The sequence below is a fragment of the Nanorana parkeri genome, unplaced genomic scaffold (genome assembly GCF_000935625.1).
Source record: "Nanorana parkeri isolate BGI_ZX_2015 unplaced genomic scaffold, ASM93562v1 scaffold221, whole genome shotgun sequence".
In the NCBI taxonomy this organism is placed as follows: domain Eukaryota; kingdom Metazoa; phylum Chordata; class Amphibia; order Anura; family Dicroglossidae; genus Nanorana; species Nanorana parkeri.
In genome coordinates this window covers 210,416-225,504 of record NW_017306489.1, presented here as the reverse complement: position 1 = coordinate 225,504, position 15,089 = coordinate 210,416, and the positions used below count along the sequence as shown (strand labels likewise).

General features: G+C 39.9%; 1 protein-coding gene across 1 annotated transcript in view; it reads left to right on the top strand.

The window, feature by feature from the left end:
• RYR1 (ryanodine receptor 1) overlaps positions 1-15,089 on the top strand; it is a 178,615-nt gene that overhangs the window by 25,260 nt on the left and 138,266 nt on the right. The window contains exons 2-10 of the mRNA XM_018555990.1: positions 2,191-2,310; positions 3,169-3,273; positions 5,690-5,710; positions 10,055-10,129; positions 11,055-11,133; positions 11,646-11,758; positions 11,962-12,061; positions 13,411-13,507; positions 13,597-13,671. Coding sequence (XP_018411492.1) covers positions 2,191-2,310; positions 3,169-3,273; positions 5,690-5,710; positions 10,055-10,129; positions 11,055-11,133; positions 11,646-11,758; positions 11,962-12,061; positions 13,411-13,507; positions 13,597-13,671 — 785 coding nt within the window. The remainder of the gene's footprint in view (positions 1-2,190; positions 2,311-3,168; positions 3,274-5,689; positions 5,711-10,054; positions 10,130-11,054; positions 11,134-11,645; positions 11,759-11,961; positions 12,062-13,410; positions 13,508-13,596; positions 13,672-15,089) is intronic.

Sequence of the window (15,089 nt, the reverse complement as noted above, 5' to 3'; positions counted from 1 at the left end):
GACACAACCTTTACTTAGCATAACCAGTGTCACTGGACCACTGGGGTCTCTCCTCTTGTCTCTAGAGTAAGTAACAACTGACACAAATTCTATTTTTAGTTGTCAGGAGGCATTCTGTCAACTGGCAACTGATGTAAGGGACATTCATCCCACTGGCCACCAATGTAAAGGGCATTTTGCCCACAGACCACCAATGTAAGGGTAATTCTGCCCACAGACTGCCAATGTAATGGGTATTCTGCCCATTGACACCCAGTGATACGGGTGATATTTTCCACTAATGTTGAGTATAAAGGGGGCCCTTCTCCAGCTGACTACCAATGTAATAGGGCCCTTTTCCACTGGCCACCAATTAAAGGGACCCTTCTCTAATGACTAACAAGGTAAAGGAGTCATTACTGTGGTTATGGTGGTAGGAATTGCATTTTAAAGTGCAAGCTCATCGTTATGTTATTTAGTACCAGCAACCTATATGCTGTTCAATGCTCATTCCCTCCACTTTATTTTTCTCTTTATTTGTCTCAGTGAGAAGATTTCCCTTCACTTCCTGTCCTGTATACTCAAGGGGAAGTGTTAGGTTATATTTCCTATGGGCGGGGAATCCCCTTTTACACAGTTGTCACAGGAACAAGTGTCCCCATTGGAAGATTTCCCTTCTATTCCTGTTCTGGCAGCAACCAAACATTTTGGACTTACCCTCACTTTTAATCCCAGTGACATTGGTGATCAGGACATTAAGAGGAGTATTTATCTCTAACAGAGATACAAACATCAACAGCAACCATTGATTCTAACCCCTCTGCACTCTATACAAATACAAAATAAATAAATAGATTTTTAGATATATTTTTGCTTTTCTATATCTTTCTTTTTCCTTTTTTTTTTAAAGTGGATTAGTTAAAAATAAAATTCCAAACAAAGCCTGCTCTGTTCAGACAGGGCCATAAGGAAAGTCAATTAGTGAGAGGAGGTCACAAAAGGCTACTGCTGTGCTCTATCCTTAGAAAACTCAGAATAGTCTGCAAACCCAATGTCATGGGTGTGCACTGTGCTAAATGTTTGTTTATTTATACATTTTTCCAGTATAGGTTTGGCTCTGATTTGCTGCTATAGGCCAACAGTTTGATAAATTATGTTTTGTCTATGGGAATATTTTTTCAGCCAAAGTTTGAGAGCATTGGTATTGGCAGACCTTGAATATGTTGGATTAGACACAATGGTTTCTTCAAAATACTATATTGTTAAAACATTATAGGTAATGAAATAGGTCATGATTAGCAGGAAAACTGGACTGGAATTCTATCACTGAGTGCAAACGTAAGTGCTGACAGTTATTGCAGACATTATAATGAACACTGATATGCTTGTGAATGGAGCCGTACCAGTATAATGTACTGGATTAGTAGTAATCCCCATTATGATCATGCTGCCACCAAAGTCTATATCCCTGCCACAGGTCTCCTATGCCCATTCTTCGTCTCTGCAACAACTGAAGATTCAAGGTGCTTACTTATTAAACTAAATTATTTTTTCATTTCTCAATACATTTTAAAAAGGCCAGAAAACAGATGATAAACCTGATGCAGACATTTTATTTTATTATAAACTGGTCATTACTGGAAACCAGGGAGATTTCCATGGACTGACATTGCAAAAGACACCTCTTAATAGACTGGTTCTGAAGATGAGTTTTCCACGACTGTCATCCCTATCCTTTTGATGACACACTGACCTGGAGCAAACATTTTGCAATATCAGCTCCTGCATTTCACTTCTGACAGATTACCTTTAATAGAGAGATGTAGAGTTGAAATGATACATTTACTGGCTGCTGGAAAAATTTGGGATGGGTATACCACATGAAATCAAGATGCATGGGCAGTCTTAAAAGCTTGTAATATTAAACTCCTTAGGCAATAAAAGGTATCATTATAAAGCTACATCCTCTGTTTCTCTTGATGAATAACAGTGTACATTACTGCTACTAATAGCAACCACCAGTGTAGACCCTCAGTGATAAGCCTGGTGCTTCCTCCCCTCAAAGCCCACTCTGGACTCCCTCTCTATTCCATGAGGGTGGACTTAGCTGATGTCTTCTTTTTGTTTATGGTGCACTATGTATTGATAGACTATGTGATGCTATAGCAAATTCTACTCCACTTATAATTTCTGCTTATGTTTGATTTATAGGAGGATGTGGTGGTCCTACAATGCAGCGCTACATTTCGAAAAGAAAACCTTAAGATGTGCATGGGAGTGGAAGGCTTCGGCAATCGCCTCTGCTTCCTGGAATCAACGTCCAATGCTCAGGTAACATTAATATAAAAAAAATTAAAGAAAATGTATTCAAAATCCATTTTTAGCCAAAACATCTTATTTCATAGTGTGCATGGAAGGGTTAGATCCTCTCTTCCACGGGCACACAGACAAAAACACATTTTTATGAGGCCATAGGAAGGATTAGAATGGCTGAAAAATGTTTTTCTCTTGTTCTTTTCTATCATGGTGACAATTGCTCCCTCTGATTCTTTTTCTGGTGTCCCAGGAACAGTAAGTGAGATAAAACGTCAGCATTGCAGTCACAAGCAGAAATAAAGTCCTGACAGAATTTTTTTACCTTCTCTTCCTCTATCTAAAATTAAAAAAAACTTTGTCTAAAGTTGAGATAGATAGAAAAACCCTCCACACACCTCACAGCATTCCCGGCCTATGCAAAAATGGTGCTCGCAATGATGACCACGGTTGACGCTGTGCAGATGCAGAGTAGAGACAAGGATCACCAGCACTCAGCAATATCTTTTCAATATGTCCATTTAATTGGACAAAGCGTCCAATGTGTCACATCTTCTTCGCCCTGAGGAAGGGACCCTGTGTGGCCCCGAAACGTTGGCATTTGTTATTGTGACGCTTTGTCCAATTAAATGGACATATTGAAAGATAGTGCTGAGTGCTGGTGATCCTTGTCTCTACTTTGTCTAAAGTTGAGCTTTAAAAATGAAGCCCCAGCTACTACCTAAAATATGAAACTTTGCTATCTAAGCAATTTATTGTAGAGACGAGTGTTTATTTTCTTTTTTCTTTGTCCTGCCTTATTCCTTATTCTGTTCTTCCTTTCTATTGCCCATTTTCTTTACCTAACAACATGTCTTTATGTATCTCCTCTTCCAGAATGTACCTCCAGATCTTGCAATTTGCTGCTTTATTCTGGAGCAGTCTCTGTCAGTTCGAGCCCTGCAGGAAATGCTGGCGAATAATGTGGAGATGGGAAATGAGGTACGGTTCATGATTTCCACTGCCTGACCTACAACCTGCATCGTGTTTGCCTTCCATTTGTCTGTTGTCATAATTGCTTTGCCGTTGCACCATATCCAAAATTTGCTCCACTGCTACAATTCATTCTAGGAAGTCTTCATGGAATACCTTGTTCAATAAACTCACATTTTTGTATTACCAGGTTTCTTTTTACGGATATGTACTATCTTTCTTTTTCCTCCTTCCTACGTTTTTATGTTTTTTTTTCTTTGTGTATTGTACATTGCCAAGAATCTTTAAATGCTTGTAAATTGTAATCATGATTAAAGTGCTGCATCCATATTCTGCTTGCCAAATCTTGTCAACTGCTTCTAAAAGCAGATCTGACCTGATGCCACTGATGTCTACACTTTGTTGTGTAAAATCTTCTGGTAAAAGTATCCTGGTTTTCTGGTATCCCCCATTACTGTCTCTACAGGTCAGGAATTCTCCAGTCTTTCTGCATTGTAATCAAGTACAATCCTGACTGTTCAGAAAGACTTCAAAGAAAACTTGTGCCTAGGCAGTGCATCAGGTTTACTTTAATGGTGACCCCCACCAGCAGCTTATAGTTGCCTTCCCTTCACTCCCCCAATGTTCAGCTCTAAGAAGTGAAGAGGGTAACCTGGTTCTTCTGGGCTTGGGGAGAATTTGACTCACTGCTTTTTCTCTTACCTCACACCATTGGTACTTGTATCAGTACTCAGGCACCCAGCACTGTCACAAGGGAGAGACTCACCAGCCTCTGTAGGCTACAAGTTGTGACTTTGACCCTACACAGGGCTAATTCTCTTTACTCCCAGTGGTCAAATAGAATGGCTGGGGAATGAAGAGAAGGTAAGAATAAGTACCAGCAGGGGCCACCATTAAAGCCTGTTGTATGGGCCACAGTTTTATGCCCTCTGACCACACTGCACCTTACAGAAATAAAAATTACAACTAAAACTTTTTAAATTTAAGAGAGGATGGTGTCTATCCTTTATAGGAAATGTTTCATATTTTTGTATATATTTTCTTTATCTACTATCTCAGTACTAAAAAAGTAAAATGTTTATTTATTTTTATCTGGTAAATAGTAAAAATTGCATATTATTATTTCACATTAACTTGAGCGCTAGGCTCTTTTTTACATGTTTAAAGGACTATCTTTTACCTTTTAGTTGAAAAATAGCTGAATAGTTGAAGCCCAGATTACACAAAGTCAGAGTTAAAAAAGTAAATCATCTCTTCCCCCTCTCTACCTGCTCTATATGAAGTTTCAATTAGAGAGAGACAGCCACCAAGGAAGAAGCTACGGCTGCACTAAAAAAGTAGAATTCTCTGTAAAACACCCCCCGGGTGGGCTGTACAAAAACATGTTTAATAAAATAAATATGTGTTATAAAAACAGGTAAAAAAATTAGTTTGAAAACTTTGTTGATCAAAAAACTTTATTGTTTCCTTTGAAATAGAGACCTTCATAAAGAGGACAGATCTACTTCTACCTAAACCAAACCCTGGACCCTCCCCAAGATAAAATGCCCTACATCCCCTCAGCTGATCACTTATCTCCTTAGTGCTGCAGCGGCCTCTTCCAGTGTTTACACTCTTTTCACTGATTTGCTGTTCATTGCTACCTGGGCCTGTGTCCTTAGTGAATTGGGACCATATATCAAGACTAAGTATCATCAGTATATATCTCCCTTTAAGTCAACCAGTGCTGTAAACACCAGAGGAGGCTCGGCAGTCCTATGGAGGTAAGAAACAGCTGGAGTAGGGGTTAAAGTAGTTCAACCTATGGGTGGTTGGTGGGTTAGACCTGAAAGCACTGTTTTAGAGGGCTGCAAAGGATTATGGAAAATCTATTTGAAACTCAGATAAAATTAAACTGAAATTGCTTTCTGCCTTTTAAGTTGCTGCTGTTCCTTAGAATGTTTGTGCTGTGTATGGCACATACCTACCTGTGTAGCTGAGCACTTGAATATAAAAAACTTTGGGCAAGCCTGATCAACTTGTCTTCAGCAATAGCAGCAAGAAGGCACAGGTTCAACGATTCCTATGGACTCGTCCAGTCCTGCCTGCCCTGCACTTACCGAAGCCATGTTCAACTGGATCATGGGCAATCTAGAAAAGCCAGTATATCAGAGCTCTATGATTGCTAATGACCTAATTATTATTATTATAGTGAGTGATTTACAGTTGAGGTTTCTGCAGCATGTTACCAGAAACATGTGTCAGAGAATGTCCATGTATACACAGCCTTTGTCCTTGTTTGGCTTAATCAGTGCAGAATACAAAATATCATGTCCAGATTATCTCAGAATGTCAGATTCTATTAAGCTACCTTGCTGAGCTGTTTGTGACATAATATCTTCTGTCTTTTGTTTTGGATTTTTTTTTCTTTTGGTCTTCATGCTAGGCACCCAATTTGGATAAGTGGGTATGTTTTGTGGCCTTGCTCTGATCCCTCCTGTGATTCCCTGTCTTTTTCCTCTGTTTGCTGGTGGAACCTCATCACTTCCCACCCAAGTCAGGGACTTTCCAAGTTGTAAACTTTGTTCCTTTTCTCTCTTTGCTGTCATCTCCCGCCTTAAGTCTCAGTAATACATTATATCCAGTCTGCTAACTCCAGGGCTCACAATGACACTAAAATTCATGATGGAGCAAATCCTTAGGGGAGATTCTGTGACCAAGCGCCGCTTTTACGCATTGCTGAAATTCTTCTGCACTCGGATTTCAAATCAGCTGTCTTAAAATCACTCTAGAAATAGATTGGCCCCCTTGGTGTGGTTCCTTTCAGAACTCAGATGTTCTTTCAATGTAAAGATTAAAGAGGACTAGTCACAAGAACATTATTTATTAACTATATAATGAAGGGCAAATCAATTTTTTTTCCGTGACAATGATTAGGTGAAAATATTTCAAGCAAATTGCTGCTCCATTGGCTTTAGACTCTGAAGTGATTTTATAGGTGAAAGACGTCATCATTAACATCTATAATGCCTTTTGTGTGTATCATAAACTAAGGTTACAGGAAGCCTGTTTAGCTTTTGTTACTTTACATAAGCTGGGGAGTCGGGGGCCAAACTTCACCTGACGACTGATATCTGTCAACTGCTTGACCTCAACAATCAGATTGCAGATGACCACTAAGCTTTGATTTCCTCAGCAATGGCAGTTCTATTTTTCCATCCTAACAGGCTACTTTTAATGGAAAGGAGGCAAGATTTAATTAATAAGGAGTTGGGTTGTAACTGTTACAAAGAGCAGTTTCTGATATATGGAAGTATTGCTTTCCATCACTATCCGCTACCTTTACATCATAAAACTGTCTCTTTAACTAATGAACACTGAAGCTGCCTTAAAGTATATGTATAGTCAAAACTTTTTTTTAGCTTTGGATAGAGTAGGCAAGTGTTAGAGTTCCAGTCAAGTTTGTATTGCTGTCTGTGTCTTCATTACATTGTTTAACCCTCTTAAGTCCTGGAGACCATTATTACTGAAACAGAAAGCAATGGACTAGCCAGAAATTTACAGTTATCACCAAAACAAAAGGGTAAAAGGATGAGGGTAGGAGCGTCCTGAGGCCAGGTGTCACCCGGAGCGTATACTGGGTGACCCCCCGCTGTGACATCATTGCACATGCCTGGTCAACTTTGTGACCCCCTCCTCTCTCCTGCAACTGTCAGGCTCTTGGTCCATGACCGAGTACCCGACTTTTCAGAGGGGGTGACACCAAAAAATTACTGTCAGTCATTTTGATGCCAACCCTCCATTGGTGTCACCCGGGTGTGGGCCGCAACCCCCGCAACCCCATGTGACGCCACTGGGTGAGGGTAACTCATCCTAATGGGGCAGAGACAACTGCCTAGCTCAATTTTGAGTGACTGTTATCCCTGAAAGTGAAAGAAAATAAAACATTTGGGTTGTCATTAGAACATGAATAGATGTGGATTCTTCCAATGGGGACATTAGTTTTGGTGACCCTACTGATCACCAGGGATTTCCTTCTCTTTGGAGGGATATCCTCTCGTTTTCTGTTGAGTCTTCAGGACAGGAACCAAAGGTAAGTCTCCCGCAAGACAAAGAGTAAACAATACACTGTTCCTAATATAAACACGTCCCTACTCTATCCAAAACAAGAAAAAAAAAGTTATGGCTATTTGTACACTTTAAGCATATGGCGCTTCCTCAAGTGTTTAAAATTGTGTCTATGTTTCTCCCATGCCACTTGTTTCAGTGAAAGAAGAGAGACCAGAGGAATGTTTATTTTATAAGTAATAGATACAGTACAAGTCCCTGTTTAAGGTAACAGCTGTTCAGACATCCCCAGCCACATAAAATGACCCAAACCTCTTGTTAGTTTTGTTAGCTGTATATAGATTTAGTGAGTGATGCGGTTCCAACGGTTGACCCTACCAACTCCATATCTGCTGGTCTACTTGTTTTGCAGCCTGTGTGTCAAAGTCTTTACATTTGTCCTGTTCTGTTGACCTGACATCTTAAAAGAACTAGATGTTTTTTTTTCCTCCATTGACTCCTGTTTTATGATTCCTTCTCTTTCCTTCCTCCACCGCATGGTAAAATCCACACCTCCTTTCTAACAGGTGTTTACCACGTTGCTGAAGATCTTGGAATTTCTAAACATGGACTCCAGCTTGCAGGGGAATTGGGGTGGGGGAGAAGTGTTGTGATGTGCTGGAGAATTAATAGCAATCTTCATTGTTCCAAGAAATTATTGAGGATTTTATTCTAATATGTACGCTGTATATCTAATTGATACACAACTGATCAAGTAATTTAGCATATCAGGATCAAAATTTTCTGATGGAAGAACTGTTCTTATTGTTCACAACATCCAATTCTACCTTTTTTGTGTTATCAGCACAGTATGGAAGAATAAAATGGTGCTTCTGGTTACAGCTGGCAGCAAAACAGTTCTTTCTTCAATCATATTTAATTACTAGTCCCTCAAACTCTTCTAACTTAGGGGAACAATGAGGACTGCTCTAGCTGTACGTCTAGTTTGGGGTGCCCATAAATGGTTCTAATAAATCAAGTAATTCACTTGTGACAGCCTTGCAATGCAGGTCATACAACACACCTCTCCTTGGCCTTATACCCTATCTGTCCTATAAATGTTAACTTAAAGCTATGCAAACAATTTTGCGGGGAAAGATAAAATGCAGTAGAATGGTTAAGATGCTTTTTCTGGAGAAAACACAGCTTCAGACTCCAGTGCTGGTCACCTGGCCAAACGTCTAGGCATTTGGTCACTCAATTTGGGGTTGATTTACTAAAGGCAAATAGGCTGTTTACTTTGCAAGGGAATTTGCATGTTGCAGGGAAAGTTTCACCTTAGTTTAGAGAATGTCAGGAAGCTCTGCTGATTTCCATCACCCAATCATGTGCAAGCAAAAATGCTGTTTTTTAAAAAATTTTCCTTGCGCATGATTGGGTATTCTTTGCTAAGTGAAATTTCACCACATTCGCCAAGCTAAAAGGAAAAGTGCAAATACCCTTATAATGTGAACAGTGTATTTGCCTTTAGTAAATCAACCCCTTTGTGTTCAATGAGTAGACCAGAGTTATTTTTTTGCCATGTGCCTAGCTCTGGAAGGAGCCTGGAGCTTCTTTTTTTTCCAATAAAGGTAAATATTTCAGCTCTACTGTTGCTAAGCATATGTGTCCCAGAAAGGTTGTTGACATAGCTTTTGGCATAGGTCAGCAATAACAAAAGCTCTTCTCACGATTGGAAGCACATGTAATTCTAAGCAAAAGTTTTTCTGGAAAATCACTGTGTTACCATGTGCTGAATAAAATGGAACATACCATTAAATACACTTATGCTGCATCCATCTGAGACAAGAAGTGCATTGCAGCGAGTTGTTCAGAAATGGACAGTAGCCTTTTGGTCTGTTTCTGTTTGTGATACATCTGTGTGCTTATGTCCAGCCTTGGGGCCTGGGTCGATGGGCTTTTGTTCACATCAGCTAGATTTTGCAGGCCCACACAATTCTATAAGAATACTTTAAGCTGTCCATACATGTTGAAATCTCCTTTAGATATACCTAGAAATGTGTAGCACAATGGGCATACATGATTGGATATGAATTGAATGGATTGTTTTAGTAAGTCCTTACACTAGGCAATTTTTGGTAAATCTACTGGAGATCATACCTTCACTTTGTAACATGTATGGCCAGTCTTAGAGCAGACATTCATATGAAAATCCAGCACCCATGTTTTGACTAATCTTAATTGTTCTGCCCCTACATCTGCCTGACTTTTTCCTCCCATCTTTTTTGTTTTGATGCATGCTTAGAGAAATGATTGAGGAAAATAACAGTCACAGAAAATGTCCAGCATATGAACTCCACGCAGGCTTTTGCCTTCTTTATGGTTCGTTTTGTGACCACCACCTTACTACCTGATTTTTGCTAGAGATGCTTGGATTGGTCGCATGACTGACAAAAATTGGATGTATGTGGCCAGTTTTGGTGTGAGTTGCAGCTGCACATTTTTGCATTTTGTGACTCGCAATCTACTTTGATTTGAGTTTAATTTTTAGAGAACCTTTTTATGAAGTCCAACATGAATGTGAACACTGCATAGGCAGCACAGCTCCATCATATCTTTAATACAGAAAACATTCTGTAAAGTTGTCTAAAGCTCTTGGTTGTTCATGAGTACAAACACACAGGGATTCAGGAAGGGGATGGCTATGAAATTCAAAATGTACTTTGTGTTTATTGTTGTTTTCTCTTTCCTATTTGGCATACAGTCCTCTCAAGGTGGGGGGCACCGAACTTTACTCTACGGTCATGCCATTCTTCTTAGACACTGTCACAGCGATATGGTAAGTACCAATAATTATGCTTAGTAGGGATTCCTGGCCATACTGGTCTTTCTTGTAATCAGAGTGTCAATTGGCCTAATTTGGATGGTGGTGGTCTGCATTAGCCATACTCAAAAAGGACCACAGTTTTGCGGAGCTGACCGACACAGACTGAAAATTCAGGCAGTTGTAACATCCATAGACAGAGCAGGGCAGAAGTTGTTCAGGCATGGTCAAAACATAGGTAGATGACCAAGGTGGGCAGCACCTAGGCAAGCAGAATGTTAAGGCAGGAGCCAGAGGGACAGCAGGAACTAGGGAACAGGCCAGGGAACAGTAAACAGAGTAGCAATTGGGATAATAGAAAACATAGGAGCAGTGACTGGTGCTGCAAAAAAAATCTAAAATATGCTTCAGTTTTTTTGGGGTGGGGGGATCCATATATAATCTCAAAGATTAGGGCAGAGGCCCAGGGTGCGAGTCATGGGCTACTGGGTAATAGAAAAAAGCTAGAGACAGATGTAGACTGAGCTCATACAACACATGGGTAACAGAGTGCACATAGAGACACGCATCACAGGAGCAAATAATTTTGCTCATAATATAAGGATAAGGTGAACAGTTATCCTGGCTAATAAGTATCCTTGCTGAATAAGTATTGGTTGGTTATGAGAGTTGCCACTCTATTTATATGGTGATTATAGGCTAACTGTGTCAAACTTTGCACAAATGGCTATCAGAACGACTATTTAAATCTTTATAAAGGTCAACTCTTTTCTGCTGAAATTTCTCAAATAATACGTTTTACAGTTCTGTGCAAATACGAATGTATGTTTGGAAATGTGACATTGATGGCAGTTAACTGCTTAAAGATTTGATATTTTTAGGCATTTTTCTTACTGCAAATTGTTATTTTTATACAATGTCTTACTCATTCTGTCTCTAGTATCTGTGTTGTCTTACAACATCCCGATCTTTAACTGATAAGTTGGCATTTGATGTTGGCCTACAAGAGGATGCTTCAGGTACGCTCCAATACCCACCACCAATATAAGCTAAAAGTCAAATATAAGCTAAAGTCAAACGTATACCCTATAGAGGTAAATGATGGTACTTTTTATATGTTTTGTCTAGCACAGGTATTGCAGATCAAACTTCATATACTGTAGTACAGTAATATACCTGCCTACACAATTCTAAACCTCAGGTCACATCTTTGTGACTTCAGTCCCTGATGGAGTACAACTATGTATGTGGATAGGAGACGGCACCTTCATACATCATGACTTTTCACACTCTAACATCCCTAGTTAACCGGCATGACCAGCCTTACTTCAGGTTGGGATATGCTATTTAAAAAAAAAAATGGCTGATCCAGCATTTGGTGTTACTTCAAACTGGTGTTTGATTTCCAACAACATTAGATTTCCCTGTAATCTCCTTTTAGCTACATATTAGTTTACAGTTCCATGCACTTTGTCACTGATTTCAAGTAAGCTTATTTAGTCTGCATCACTTTATGTCTTCTAATGAGCAGGAGAGGCCTGCTGGTGGACCATCCATCCGGCATCCAAACAGAGATCAGAAGGAGAGAAGGTACGAATTGGTGACGATCTGATCCTGGTCAGTGTATCCTCAGAGAGATACCTGGTAAGTTCCCAGAGCTACTTCAAACAATATTTGTTGAACATTATTTACAACATGTTGGTACTTCCTATACAGGATATTTTGTAGAGGATTTCAACGAAATAAACATTATGAAAAGGCATTTGGAAGGATAAAACTGTATACCAACAGATGTATCAATAAGCAGTTTCTGACTATAATCTGCTTTTCTTACTTGTCTCCTCCAGCACCTTTCTACTGCCAGTGGGGACCTTCAGGTTGATGCCTCATTCATGCAGACCCTCTGGAACATGAATCCAATTACCTCAGGCTGCGAAATAGCTGAAGGTAGGAACTTCCATTATTTGATTAAAAAAACAGGGGCAAGAAAAAGAAAAAAAACAACAAAAAGACAAATAACCACACAAGAAATAACTTTGGGTCCCAATGTTAAGTCCCTGCAGGCTCCAGTAATAAAAGTCCAGCCTTGCTCCTGGCCCATGTGCCCCACAGTTGGTCACCAAATCTGTCCACTATGTTTAAGCACCAATTGTAAGCTGAGGGGGGTGGGAGCAGCACTTGACTTTACTTTCTCAACTCAGTGCTGCACACAGGGGCCAGATGGCAATGCTTAAAATGTATATATGGTGCCTAACTTTAAGGTTTTCTCTAGTTGTTGTCAATGGAGCTGGCTCCTAAAAAATCACCTGCACTGGACAGACCGGCTCCTAAATTCCATGATGTTATTTCTTCAGCCCTGTTGTTGCAGATTAGAAAACCAGGGCACTCAGGGTTTTGGGGGGCTGAGATCTGGAAAGGTATGCTTCAGCACCTGAGGGTATCTGGTTTGCCTTCTGTATATAGTTAACATCTAGTTGTACATCAGCTTTTCAGTATATCAGCAGTTTGTCATCTGCTGTTTTGGCCCCATGCATTTACATCTATGACAGCAAAACACTGCATAGTGGATTAAATGGGGGTTGGACCACCAAACATTGCAATATGTAATATTAAATTGAATATTCACAGACACTGTAGACACTGAAGTACCTAATTTGTGAATGCTGTCTGTAATGCTTTTTTGCTGTCAACCCCCATGCTTGTCTTATCTTGATTACACCTAAAGTACAGTAGGGATGCTCCTTCCTATTGCTCCGGAGGAGTGAAATGTTTACACATCCATTCAAAAGCCCAACCCCAGTCACATAATTCATTTTGTTTAGGATTGTTGTTACGCAGACAGAAATAATAGCCTAATACAAGCAAAACCTACTAATAAAAATACAATCTTTGGTTATTTAAAGTAGACCTTCCATGCAAATGCAGATATACATTCCATGCAAATTTTTTGTTCAATATTTTTTTTTCTCAAAACTTCTTTGGATGGTGAGAGGCTGTTGGGAAAGTGGACCTTACATTTTTCATAGAAGGTCCATGTTGGGCTTTTCAGCATTGATGTGTGGTGTGCGTCTGGTGTTTGATAGAAATAACAGCCTAAGGGAATTTTTAGGTCTTGTGCACTCTATCTAAATCTGATCTGGAGTTTGGCTTAATGTTTTATAAGTTTCCACATGTGTATGACTGTTAGATCTTTTACACAGAAAGGGTAGTAGTTTTTTAAACTTCCATTTTAACTTATATTCAGGCAGTACTTAGTGTAATTTCCCTTTTAAAATAATATTATTCTATTTCTACAGGATTTGTAACTGGCGGAGATGTCCTCCGATTGTTCCATGGCCATATGGATGAATGTTTGACCATTTCCTCCACTGACCAAGGAGAGGAGCAACGAAGGTAAGGCATGCGCTGCATTTGGTTGTGAACAGATTAAATCTGAACTGCAGCTAACCATCCCCTTCTTTGTCTGGCTCTGCTGTCCTTAGGATTCCCCATTATGAGGGAGGGGCTGTTTGCTCTCATGCACGCTCATTGTGGAGGCTGGAACCCTTGAGAATTAGGTAAGAATCATTTTTCCATTTCTTGAGAGTAAGCTCATTTTACCTATGGTCAAGATTCTGATTATTACAACAAATAAACAACCGCATCCACTTTTTGCTGTTATTATATAAGACAAAGGTTAGAAATATATTTACAGCTTGGTGTCTTGGGAGTGCTTGTGTTTTAGCTTTCTGCAGGATATGCTTTGTGGAGTTACTTTTAAAGAGCAGATTCTATCACACACCTGAACAGATTGTTTAAAAAGTTAAAATGCTTATATAACATTCGTTCTACCTGCAAAATGATTTTAAAGCAGCGCATATTCACTAATAATCCGTTCATGTTTGCTGTGCTATACAGCTGCAAGCCAAAAGAAGGTGACAGTGCCTTTTGGAGGTTCCAAGAATGCAGCCTGTTTATCAGTTTATTGCATCTACCTGTTATTTTGGTCACTAATGCATCTTAAGGCCTCATTCACACTGCATTAACTCGGGCTACACATGCCCCCGGGAGGAACAGCTGCTACACGCAGTAGCAGCCTGTTCTTCCTTATGGGTGGACGCAGCCATACGCACACCCGAACTGCACATCCGCGTGGGTCCAATTGTCCGTACTCGGATGTAGACAGGATGGATCCTGTCTGTGTCCAAGCATGGACCCGCACGATGTGCAGTTTGGGTGTGCATATGACAGCGTATGGCCGCCTTCTCCCATAGGGAAGAGCAGGCTGCTGCGTGCAATCACACGGAGCACCTATACCTCCCGAGAATGGCTTGATATGGGCATGCATGTCGCATGGATGTGTACGACCCGAGTCAGCGTAGCGTGAATGTGGCCTAAGACACTGGTGAGGCCCTGAGTCCTTTTCTCTCTGTAAACCGACGTAAATACTTCACAGCCACTTTAAGCCGAAATTTTTAATTTTAGTTATTTTATGGCAATTTAGGCACTAGCTTTAGCTTATATCAATATAATCTCATGACATTTACAATAATATGTAAGTGAATTCAAAGGTGTTTTTATTTCTTATTAAGCGGTGTCTGTAATTCTTTAAATAGTGAGTCCACCAAAAAAAAATCACATTTTAGCTAAGTGGAACCTGGTGAGCTAAGTCATTCTCTGGCTTCTTATAAGTCTTGGAAACTCCAACAAGGAGATCTCCCTGCTATATTTCCCTACTCTGTACCTGGGAGTTTTGGGTGTTCCCACCCACCTTTGCATATTCAAGCCAGGGATGTTCAGTTATACCATTTTTTCCAGACCAAGTACGGAAACTTGTCCAAGTACTCACAGATACAATTACTGATACATTTTTGTTTAATGTCATGTGACAGTTTTTCAAAAACAATACAACCCTGGTAGTTCTCGTGAAAATGCCAAGTATTGGCACTGGTATCTGAACTGGTTTTCGAACATACCCGATTCCAGCTCCTACTGT